Genomic DNA, 13078 nt, shown 5'->3' on the forward strand with positions numbered 1-13078 from the left:
CAGCTTCTATGCTTGATTCTTGGCAAACTTTTTAGAGAATAAAAATAAGCAGTCCATTATGGCACAACCTCTGAAGAGGTCAAAATAAGTTGAAGTTGATATTAAGATTCAGCTAGTCTTGCTGCTCTTTAAGAAACTCAATGCATAGCCTTTCCAGTAGACTCTACAGAGCCCTTTCTAGAAATATTGGTTTTCTTTCACAGATTCAATTACTTTGTCCACCCAACTCCACATTTATATCCAGTGGTTATATTGCCATATAAATCTCTAGTTTTTTTCTCTCTGGGCTTTAGGACATTTACCCTAAATTTCCTAACACAATATAATAGGGAAGAAATAATCTGCTTCTATATCACCATATTCTGAGCTAAGAATATTCCACTGGAAACAGGAGCTTTTACTTACTTGAGATAGTTTGAAGGTGCAATGGATAACTTAATCTCTGAAAGACACTTACAAACCTTCTGTCTGTATTATATTTATTTTACTTTGACTCATTCATTTTTTCCACCTCTCTTTTCCCGATCTGTTATATCCCACATTTAAAAAAAGCTTTTATCAAACTTTCAACAAAGATGTTTTATATAAAATTTTAAAGTTCTTCTCTGGATAGCCTCTTGCATTTAACAGTCAGATGGCTAAACCTGGTTTGAAAGGACACGCTGGCATCTCTTACTTGTACTGGAATCCTTTTGGCAATATCAAGAATTAATTCCACATTTGCATAGTTGTTGTTGTTTGGTCCTCCTGGCACCGGTACATAGTGATCTGCCATCTTAATATATTCTGAAAATGCAAGCAAATTAACAGACACACGATTTATTTTCAGAAATGTAACAGAAGAGCAAAACGTTGTAAAGGACAGATACCATCACAGGTAACAGGACAAACTACATTAACAGGGTTAAGTCCCAGGACCACTTAGTTAGAGGTTCTGACTTTAGTAAGTCACGGGCACTAACATGTGCTAATGTCATATTCAGGAAGCTCTTGTACTAAAACAGCTGTTCTCAAACATTTCATTATGTAACCTTTGAGAAGGGTCTTTAAGATCTATGTATTAAGGATGACATGTCACTTAGAGACCCCTGTACAATTATTCTATTCTGATAAAAAGTTTCAATCCCGACACCTTTTATCTCTTACACTATTCTCCAAGAAAGCCCTTTTTCTGGTGTAGAGCCCAGACAAACTGGGAAAAGAGGGTAGAGCCTAAAGAAAGGTTTGTAGACTAGATGAACAGGAAAGGTCAGTTACAGGCAACTAGAAAGTGCTGGAAGAGAGTTGATCTGGAATGCTGGAGATGGCAGCTATTTGAAAGACATTGTTAAAAGATAACTTCTTTCCCTCCCTGCATTTTTTTTTTCCTCAGTATTCCCTGACATCTCTCTCTTCCCACTCTGGCAACAAATGTAGTAGACCACTACAGCGTGCAGTAACTATACTAAGCAGTTTACATATATTATGTAATATTCAAAAATCCTAAAAGTGATAGGTATTATTGTCACCTAGTTTACAGGAAATTGGCTTGGAGCAGTCAAAGAACTTGCTCAAGGTTCATCTCTACCATATTTATGTTTCTTCTATCTTGTTATTAATTTTTAAAGGTTTCACGTCCTTCCAAAAAAAAATTCCAAAGATACAAAGGCCTGAAGTTTGTTCAAAAGAAACAGGTTTTTTGTTCTCTTTGACAATAAAAGGGAAAGCATGTGAACCATTAACAAAAATTAGGTAACATATCAGGATGTAATAATACTATTTTTTAACAGCTGAAATCACTTATTGTCCCACCATTCAGAGATAATCAGTTTATGATTTGATATACTAGAAACCATAAACTGTTTTTTCTCTTATGTTTTTTTTTTTTTTTTAAAGATTTTATTTATTTGACAGACTGAGATCACAAGTAGGCAGAGAGGCAGGCAGAGAGAGAGAGGAGGAAGCAGGCTCCCTGCTGAGCAGAGAGCCCGATGCGGGACTCGATCCCAGGACCCTGGGATCATGACCTGAGCCGAAGGCAGAGGCTTTAACCCACTGAGCCACCCAGGCACCCAGAAACCATAAACTGTTAATCAATCTAACAATATATTGTGGGTATCTTCCCATACATGATAGAGAGATATTAATAGATATTTAGTATTTTAGATATATTTAATATACACTTGATATTTCAATGGATATCTACCATTCCAATAATGTCACAACAGCTGATAATTCATTTAACCACTAACTTATTGTTGAACATATGGGTCATTAATGATTTGGAAAATATTAAAATAATGCAATGATGAATATCCCTGTACTACTGTCCAATTATACCCACAAGATACATTCCTAGAAATACAACTACTAAATCAAATGGTATCCACATTTTCAAAGATTGAACCACATTAGACTCTCATTAGCAACATGGGTGACAAGTTATCTGTACTCTAACCTATATTAGATATTATCACTCACTTATTTATTTATTTATTTGAGAGAAAGTGTGCAAGAGAGAGCAAAGCGGGCAAAGGGAGAGGGGGCAGGGAGAAGCAGCCTCCCCACTGAGCAGGAACCCTAACATGGGGTTCCATCCCAGGGCCTTAGGATCATGACCTGAGCCCAAGGCAGACACTTAACAGGCTGAACCACCCAAGTGCCCCTTATCACTCTTTAAAATTTTACTAGTCTTATAAACTAAAAAATCCCAATCGACCATTGTTTTGCTTTACATTTGATTACCATTAGTATCAAATTTTTCCTTGTATATTTATTGTTCCTTTCTCATTCTTTTATCAACTACCTAATTCATGTTCTTGGTTCATTTTCTACTGAAGGGTGTCATTTTCTCTATTATAGGTAGACACTCTTTGCTGCAAAGTGTTTTTCCAGATTACGATTTGTCTTTAACTTTTTATTTGCTAAATAAAAATTTTTATATAGTCAAATCCGTCCAACTTTTCTACTGTGGTTTAGCCTTTTCTGAAGTTCCATAGCCGTGAGTACAGAAAAGAAAGTTACATTAATTGTTGACCTACATCACACATGCTCATGAATGTACTACGGTCACCAACCAGCAACAGTTCAGAGTTCTACACCAATCAGTTTTCTGGTATCACTACTGCAGACATGAAATTCCCTTTCATGCCCTGGTAAGTAGAAGAAAGCATTTTATCTTATCCACACAGCTTGGACTTCTCCATTGTCTCCTGGTTCCCAGTTGCCGTAATTACCACAAGAGAATCTATTCTAGAGAATAGTCACAAAGGAACAAAACTCACCTCAAAAGAGAACACTTGGTTCTTTACCAGAGATTGCACTAATCATCCACATCTCCAACTTTCCCAATAATGAGCACAACATAAAAAATATGCAACTGGGTTGATTATTACCACCCTCACTGTCAAGCATGCCTGCTCCCCCCAACTCCAGGTCTCAGATGATGAAGTCCTCTCCTCATGTGAAAAACCAACTCTTCCATCTAAGGCTCCTTCTTCATAATCTTTTAAATTACAAAAGTAATGTGTGTTTTATACTGGATTCCTATGATGACTGCACAATGGTACAAATTTACTAAAACTCATAGAAATGTGAACTTTTTATGGCATATAAATTATATTTAGTAAAGGTACTAAAATAATTAACATAATAGAAAGGTTAGAAAAAAGGAAAAATTATCCAAAATATTAATTCCTTAATTCAATAACACTAGTATTATAATCCTTTCCAGAGATCTAATTTTCAAATAACTTTTAAAGAAATTATAAAATTGTATAAAATCTTTTTTTAAAAAGATTTATTTATTTATTTATTTGACAGACGGAGATCACAAGTAGGCAGAGAGGTAGGCAGGGGGGGTGGGGAAGCAGGCTCCCTGCAGAGCAGAGAGCCCAATGCGGGGATCAATCCCAGGACCCTGAGATCATGACCAGAGTCAAAAGCAGAGGCTCAACCCACTGAGCCACCCAGGCACGCCAAAATTGTATAAAATCTTTGTAAAAAAGTTGAAAAAAGCAGAAAGAGAAATAAAAACACCCCAAAATACCACCCTGAAAGACAACTAGTATTGCTGTTCGTATATACCATTATCCCTTTTCCTGACTATAGGCAATGTATTTTTTCCCTATTATTGTATCACCCTGTAGCTAACTTTTTTCTTTGCAATAGTGATGGACAGACACATTGTCTGTTCCCATGATCCCAGTTTCTAGGTCTTTATACCTTAAGGAATCCCCCTTTCCTTGGGTGTGACCAGGATCTATGAGTTGTTTCTAGCCAAGAGAATATGGCAAGGACAATAAGAAAATACCTGATCTTACTAAAAGGCTTTGCCTTGCTGGCTTTAAGGTAGCAGGCAGTCATTTTGGGATGGCCCACATGACAAGGAGTCAAGGGTAGTTTTTTTGCTAATGACTGGCTAAACATTCAGGCCCTCAATCTGATAGGCCATAGAAAACTGAAAGCTGAGTTTGAAAGTAGATCCAGCTGGGGCACCTGGGTGGTCAGTGGGTTAAGCCTCTGCCTTTGGCTCGGGTCATGATCTCGGGGTCCTGGGATCAAGCCCTGTATTGGGCTCTCCACTCAGTGGGGAGCCTGCTTCTCCCCCCAACTCTGCCTGCCTCTCTGCCTACTTGTGATCTCTCTCTCTGTGTCAAATAAATAAATAAAATCTTAAAAAAAAAAAAATAGATCCATCTGAGTTTGAAAGTAGATCCATCCCCAAGTCAAGCCTCAGACGAGACTGCAAACCCAGCTGACAAGTGACTGCAGTCTTGTGATAACCTGAAGCAGAAGACCCAGCTAATAAGACATGCTCTGACCTACAGAAACTGGGAGCTGCTGACTGTTGCCAAGTTTATGGTAATGTTGTCACACAAAATAAATAATGTAGCAATATTAAACTGCATTTCAGACCAAGAAATCTAATTCCACAACATATTTCTTTAATGTCTGCATGGTACTTCACATTATTAGTGTTGCACATTTTATGCAACTAATGCACCCATGTTGGACATTTAAGTTACTCCTAGTTTCACATTATTTAATTTTTTTAAGATTTTATTTATTTATTTGACAGAGAGAGAATGAGAGCACAAGCTAGGAGACAGAGGGAGAGGGAGAAGCAGGCTCCCTGTTAAGCAAGGAGCCCAATGTGGGGCTCCATCCCTGGACCCTGAGATCATGACCTGAGCTGAAGGCAGAGGCGTAACTGCCTGAGCCACCCAGGCATCCCTGTTTCTCATTACTTTAAATAACACTACAATGAATATACATCCTTGTATGAATACATCTACCACATTAGACTTTTTTGTTCCTCAGAATAAAAAGCAGGGAATATGCTTATTTTTGTCCACTTGTGCTCTAGACTACACCCACTTCCGCCTCCTCCGGGTCCCTGTATGCCTCCATTCCTTTCCCTCTTTGGCTCCTTCCTCTCAAATGCTAAACAGTCCCAAGTCTCTTTTACTCTTAAAAATAAAAATCCTCAGGACACCTGGGTGGCTCAGTTTGTTAAGCCACTGCCTTCAGCTTAGGTCATGATCACAGGATCCTGGAATCAAATCCCACATCGGGCTCCTTGCTCAGTGAGGAGCCTGCTTCTCTCTCTGCCGCTGCCTGCTGCTCTGCCTGCTTGTGTTCTCTCTCTCTCTGACAAATAAATAAATAAATAAATAAAATCTTTTAAAAAATAAAAATAAAAATAAAAATCCTCCATTGGAGAAGGTATGAGCTATGGTGAGTGCTGTGAAGTGTGTAAACCTGGTGATTCACAGACCTGTACCCCTGGGGCTAATAATACATTATATGTTAATTTTTTTAAAAAATTATAAAAAATAAAAATCCTCCCTGACCCTTAATTTTTCTTTAGTTACTACCTTTTCTTCTTCCCTTCTCATTAAAAATTCTTTAAAAAAAAAAAAAAAACTTATCTGTATTAGCTATCTCCATGTAACTTTCCACTCATTCCTTAACATCTTGTATTAGTCTGCACACTCACATTGTTCCACTGGATTATTCTCAAAAATGCTACCAATGTTTTCTATTCCTACTTCACTGGATTGCCAACTCATTTGGCCCTTCCTTATGGAAATTCTCTTTTTTCTATCTTCTGTTTCTTCTGTCTCCAGTCATCTGTTCTCAGCACTGTTTATGGGCCAATCTTCCTGAGTCTGTACCTAAAAATTTAACTCTTCTATAAAATTTCATCCTTAGCCCTGTTTCTCTTCATTTTCCATCAGTTCTTTGGGCGGGGCAGGGGTAGTGTTAACTACTATATGTTTGCTGATAATGTAGCCTCTTAGTTTCCAGCTCTCATTATTTCTAAGTTCTGGAAGGATATATTCAACTTTTTACAGGATTTATAGGCTCTGCTTATATCAGAAGTACTCCCAATCTCATCTGTCCACCCTGCAAAAAACCTTCTTCTTCTGGCTCCATTATTATTTAGCTCTTGTTGATGATCCTATCATCTGCCTAGTCAACCAAATTAGAAACCTAACAGTAATAATCAACTCTTCCCTCTATCACCATATCTTGCCAATTTTACCTCCCCAGCCTCTAAGCCATCTCAGCCTCATTATGTTCTGTAGCACTGCCTTCCACAAATGAATCTTCCAAGACGCTATACAAATTGTCCATCTAACTGCTATGTTTCAAGCAAAGAAAAAGTACCTTTAAGAGATACACACTAAAATACTTACAGATGAAATAATATATCTAGGATTTGCTTCAGAAATTATGTGTGGAGTGGGGAGGTGAAAGTACTATTGAAACAAGACTGGCCACGAGTTGCTGCTGGATGATAGGTAAATGGGAAGGGATTCATTGTACTTTTCTACTTTTGAATTGTTAAAAACAACAACTAATCCATTCAAAATGCTAACCCTTTAATGTCTAACACACAGACACACCACACACACACATCCCTTAAAAATTTAAGTCTATGCTCCTAAGGATGAAAATCAGGACCCTTCTTGAGAAATAGTAGATCACATCTTGTACTTTAACAAGTATACCTGTAGTTTCCAGCAAACCATTGTGTCATGCCTTCATACATTTGCATAGACTGTTCTTTCTTCCTGCAACACCCTGCCTGGAATGTCCTGTTGATTGCTTCACTAACTCTTGCCATTCTTGGCTAGGCATAACTTCTTTCAGAAAGCATTCTCTTAACCCTGCTACCAAAAGCAAAGGTTAGAGGTAAGATGCCTCAGCTCTGTTCTCACAGTACCCTGTTCATATTTCTTTTAGCACTTATCTCACTGTATTGAAATTATTTGCTTCCTAGAACAAGATTACATTTTATTCACCTATGGGTCTCCATATTCACTGAGTAAATGAATAAATGAATTAGGAGTACCAGATAGAAATAGATGGGGGGAAAAAAAACACAAGGTAGTTTAATGTTTATTACAGACAATTTCATCTTTATAACTATACTGTGAATTAGACATTATGATCTTCCTTTTACAGATACAATTGTGGTTCAGAGAAGTTAAAGGGTCAAACTAAATGATTCCACATAATAACATATGCTTTCCAATAAAATGGTACCTTATCTGTTTTTAAATAAGATGATATAATAATCCCTACTCCTTAAGAATAGTCTTAATATCATAGTCTCAATAGTGAGAGAACATACACAGACCAAAATAGGTTTAAAAAGATAGCTCTTTAAGGAACTAATGCTATCTGTGGGTACTCTACCTTAGAGATTATATTTTAGTGATAAAAAGTACAGAGAGCAAAGACTAGCCATACCCTCTCACCTATACTAATAGTCTTTATCTACAACTCTCAGATGGAGGGCCATCTGAGGAGAGAGAATATGTAGAAAAGTTGCAGGATAAAACCCACTTGGGTCCCTCAAGAGAGGGAAAAAAAGAACCTTAATCCTAAGATTCTCTAAAATTCAATGTAGCTTAGCTTAGGGAAATAGCCATTTCCTTCCAAATCTTTCTACTTACACATGCTAAAGTATGTAGCTTAGCAAATACTAGACACTAGAAGAGCATACACCTGGAAACTGCAATCAACACTGGTTAAATTTCTACTTATTTTTACTTAGAACACAGGAGACTGTGTTGAGGTTCAATATAGTAGAATCACTTGTATATGCCTATTACTGACACTTTTTTTTTTTTAAAGATTTTATTTATTTATTTGACAGACAGAGATCACAAGTAGGCAGAGAGGCAGGCAGAGAGAGAGAGAGAAGGAAGCAGGCTTCCTGCGGAGCAGGGAGCCCGATGCAGGGCTCGATCCCAGGCCCCTGAGATCATGACCCGAGCCGAAGGCAGCAGCCCAAACCACTGAGCCACCCAGGCGCCCCTTACTGACACTTTTTAAAAGAAAAATCCTTGGGTTTGGGAATCCTCCTAAGTTAATAGACTCCTACTTAAGACTTTGCTATTCCAATCTTTATGCTCAAGGGTGATGCTTTCTTTTCTTTTTTCTTTTTTAAGATTCTATTTATTTATTTGAGAGAGCATGAGCACAAGTGGGGAGAGGGGCAAAGGGAGAAGGATAAGCAGACTTCCTGCTGAGCAGAGAGCCCTACACAGGGTTCAATCTCAGGAGCCCTGGATCATGACTTGAGCTGAAGGCAGCAGCTTAACCAACAGAGCCACCCAGGCACCCAAGGGTGATGCCTTCTTAATGCTAATCACTCACCTGCATTGGCTTTCAGGTCTTCAGGTGTTACCATAACAACAAATCGGATTGCACGTTCATTTCGAAACATCTCATAAGACCATCGGCGGATAGACCTCATGCATTTCACTGCTGCAATGCCATTGTTGGCGATAAGAACCTGGGAGAGTGGTGGGATGGGAATTGGAGAAAAGTAGAAAAGGCAGGCAATGACAAAGGAGAAGAAATGAGACCATTTCTGTAGATCTCTGGCTTTCTCTGGAAAGCCAGATTTTCAATTAGGAATTTATGTTGCTAGTCTTGGCAGTTAGGAACCAGCTCCCACATGATCAAGGGATATTTTAAAATGTTAGCTAAGCAAATACTTTAATATGTGCCAACTAAAAGTTATGCTTTCTATCTTCATTTCTTGAAGGGGGAAATTCACAATTTTTCAAATCTTGTGAGTTTGTGAATTACTCTACCATACCTGTTAGGGGAACAGAAGACAAACTTCAGAGGGATGATGTATTAAGGAATGGAGGACGACTGAACAGCATAATGTCATGCACTATTCTCTGTTATACTGAACAAGGCGCAGAGCTCTGAACACATGTAAGAACACTGGCACCAACCACTCTCTCTCTCTCCCCAAAATGTTGAGCCCTAAATGCCTTAGAATTGTAGAGACTGCCTTACAAAGAATGGTCACAAGAAAAAGAGAAGAATAACCAATGATCCTGAGACATCACTGTAAACAAACCTCTCGACCTGTCTTGCATTCATGGCCCCGGGATAAGAGCGGCTGGAGTTAACACCATCTGTCTTTATTGGAAGATTAACAGAAGCACGCCATTGGAGCAACACTGCTAAAGTGGGAGTATAGGTCCCCACGCTTTATTCTTATAATCACCTCCATCTCTTTCAGCCAAGCTGTCCTGCCAGCTCGGACGTGGTTTAGATAAAAGGGACACAGAATTACTCCTAATGTTTCAAAATATTTGTAATCTCTTTAAGTATTTCATATGGTATATTCCCTCTAAACACCTCAAATATCTGCTGGAAGCCATTAAATCACAGTGCATCAAACTATTCAAGCCTTCTGTTCTAATCCCTCCACTCCCTTAGCTCTCACTCCAATGCAGTGACATATCTCTTCACCACTACCCCACAAGCTAATCTGTTTCTCAGACCCTCTCACAGTGGGGCAGCCCAACCCCATAAAATCACAGGACCTTTTAAAAAGAACCGTTTGACCACCACTTCAACTTTTTAATTAGCTCTGCCTAAATTATCCATGGTAAATACATAGAAAACAGTGAAATTCACAGGACATCATGGAGGCAGAGAGGTTAATTCTGCACAAAGAGGCAGACTCTGAAAATCCAAATGCCGGTTTTGAGCAAATCTAGATGACGAGTCTAGGCATTGAATCTCATGAGCTTTTGAAAAAAATAATTCAGCAAGTTATAACTTACCTTCTCAATCACTTTATTCCCCCCAAAACGGGTAACAAATTCTGCTGGAGAAGCTACAGTGAAATCTCGCTGAGAGTCTATTTTCTTTCGGTCTCGACCTTGCTTTACTAGATGCAAGCCAGACATGCTGGACCTGTAAAAATAGAGAAACCATGGAAGTCTAAAGATAGATAGGATTTTTTTCACACCATCTATCTCCCCTGGAAATCTGCTTTTCACGACCATACTTCCAACAGCACCCTTGTGAAGACTGCACTACAGTCTTGAACAAAGAGGAGAAGAGAAAAAGATCTTTGATTATGGAAATTTAAGAAAAAAAAATTAAGTGTTCTTGGATAATATTAAGGCTTACCAACAGATGCCATCACAAAGAGACAGGTCAAGGACAGGATGAAATGAGATGGTAGAGATAAGAGACTGGGAAAGCTGAGAAAACAGCAAGGCTCTTGTTGGATTACGATCTTTGCACACAGATGACCTTCATCTCTGTATCTCTAGCCTCCATTTTTCTTAGGAGGCTAAACTTTTAACTATCTACTAAGTGTTTTATTTGTGTATTACATAGGTATTTCAAAATTAGTAACTCCAAAACTAAATATAAGGCAGCATAATAGATTGTATTTCAATTACAAGACATTCCTCCTTTAAAAAAAAAAAAAGAAGAAAGAAAGAAAGAAAAGAAAAGAAAAGAAAAGAAAAAACTTTAAAAAATATCTGAAATCAGGGGTGCCTGGGTGGCTCAGTGGTTAAGCATCTGCCTTCTGCTCAGGCCATGATCTCAGGGTCCTGGGATCTATGGGACCTATGTCGGCCTCCCTGCTCAGTGGGAAGTCTGCCTCTCCCTCTCCCTTTGCCTCTCCTCCCCAACTTGTGCCCATGCTCTCTCCAATAAATAACTAAAATCTTTAAAAATATATATATCTGAAATTGATGTGTATCTTACAAGTGATGGTGTGCTTTATTTAACTGGCAGTATTTTTTTTTTTCTGAGTGGCACATACCATAATGGTCCCTTAACAATCAATAGTGTGTTCAGGATAGATGAAAGATGCAGTAGAAACCCAGGCCTGTGGTTAAACCCAGACTCACCCGCTTAATAGCTCCAATGACATTAAGCAAATAATTTAACCTTGCTAGCTTCAGTTTTCTCTTTGCAGAATACACATAGTATACAATGTTCTGGTTATTTACCTACTGTCTCTCTGCTCCAAGCTCATCTTTTTATTCTCTGCTCTGTGACAACAGAGCTAAGACTCTGCAAACCTATTTAGTTCTACCAATGAGAAGGCAGGATGGTAAGAATAGTGATTTCATTCTTGTTTTCTAGCTTTTATCATCAGTGCTCCACAGTAAGAGAGAGTTAATTCTGGCCTCTAGCATCTTTCAACATTCCTGGTGAGAGCCTCACTGCATCCATTAGAGGTACAAGCAGCAGCAGATTATGGCTCCTTGGCAGAGTCCCAGCCTTGCAATGCTCACTCATCCTCTGGGCTATGCCTGGGCCTATCAATCAAGGGTCTGTCCAGCCAGGCTTCCACCTTCTCTGAGCACCAGCTACTCAAAGCTCCCTCTCAGAGGTGCAAGTACTGGCCCCCATGGACCTTCCTTCAAACTCCTACATTCTGGTAACCCCACCTCTTCCTTTTTGTTCTCCCATCCCTAGGGGGTTGGTAGCTGCTTCGTGGAAGTATTAATTTGAGGCTATTTCAGAAAACACCCAAGTCACCAGTCCTCATTATTGAATGTCCACTGTTTATAAAACTTAAGGCAGTTACTCTTTCCCTGACTGGACCTTGACTGACAGACCCTCTTTGAAAAGGTGTTTTGGGGGTTCAATGAGGTAACAGCTGTTCAGTGGACAGCCGTTTTCTTATTCCCACCTTTTCTTCCTTTCTCCTGCACTCTGACCTCTATGCTGCAATAATTTCTTTTCAACATATGGGGCACCTGGTCGGCTCAGTCAGTTGGATGTCTGCCTTCGACTCAGGTCATGATCCCAGGGTCCTAGGATGGAGTCCCTCATCAGGATCCCTGCTCAGCAGGGAAACTGATTCTCCCTCTGCCTGCCACTCCCCCTGCTTATGCTTGTTCTCTCCGACAGATTTTAAAAATCTTTTTCTAAAAATTTATTTTCAAAATAAAAGGGTATAATTAAAATCTTCCCACAAATACCAGGTCCAAATAGTTTTAAATGATAAGTTTTATCAAACTTGTAAGGGCAGTAGTCTACCAAATTTCCAGACAATAAGAAAAGAAGTTAAGGGGCGCCTGGGTGGCTCAGTGGATTAAAGCCTCTGCTTTCCGCTCAGGTTATGATCCCAGGGTCCTGGGATCGAGCCCCATGCCGGGCTCTCTGCTCAGCAGGGAGCCTGCTTCCTCCTCTCTCTCTGCCTGCCTCTCTGCCTACTTGTGATCTCTGTCTGTCAAATAAATAAATAAAATCTTAAAAAAAAAAAAAAGAAGTTAAACTCCTCAACTAAAGTAACATTAATACCAAAACTAGACAAATATGTCATGTAACAGGAAAAACCAGATGCATTTTATTCATGACTACAAATGTAAAATTCCTAAATATAAGATTCTAAATAGTAGAGTACTGGTGCAAGGATAGGCAAAATATTAGTAAAAAATATTACTCCATGACCAAGTTGAATTTGTCCCAGGTATGTGAGGCTGGTTCAATTTTAGAAAAATCCATAAATGGCACCTGGGTGGCTCAGACAGTTGAGCATCTGCCATCAGCTCAGGTCATGAACCCAGTGTCCTGGAATCAAGCTCCTCATCAGGCTCCCTGCTCAGGAGGAGCTTGCTTCTCCCTCTCCCTTTGTCCCCCTTCCTCTGCTCATGCCCTCTCTCTCTCAAATAAATAAATAAGAATCTTTTTAAAAAGTCCATAAAGGGGCACTTTGCCCCTTTATGAGTGGCTCAGTTGGTTAAGTGTCTGCCTTCAGGTGAGGTCATGATCTCAGGGTCCTGAGATCAGGGCC

General features: G+C 39.2%; 1 protein-coding gene across 6 annotated transcripts in view; it reads right to left on the reverse strand.

The window, feature by feature from the left end:
- The window catches only part of ACACA (acetyl-CoA carboxylase alpha), a 284911-nt gene that overhangs the window by 180721 nt on the left and 91112 nt on the right, over nt 1-13078 (reverse strand). For all 6 annotated transcript variants that reach the window (XM_059379646.1, XM_059379645.1, XM_059379644.1 and 3 more), the window contains 3 exons: nt 10092-10224; nt 8656-8794; nt 677-786 (listed from right to left, as the gene is read on the reverse strand). In XM_059379646.1, the coding sequence (XP_059235629.1) occupies nt 677-786; nt 8656-8794; nt 10092-10224 (382 nt within the window). The remainder of the gene's footprint in view (nt 1-676; nt 787-8655; nt 8795-10091; nt 10225-13078) is intronic.

Source organism: Mustela nigripes, chromosome 16 (genome assembly GCF_022355385.1).
Source record: "Mustela nigripes isolate SB6536 chromosome 16, MUSNIG.SB6536, whole genome shotgun sequence".
In the NCBI taxonomy this organism is placed as follows: Eukaryota; Metazoa; Chordata; class Mammalia; order Carnivora; family Mustelidae; genus Mustela; species Mustela nigripes.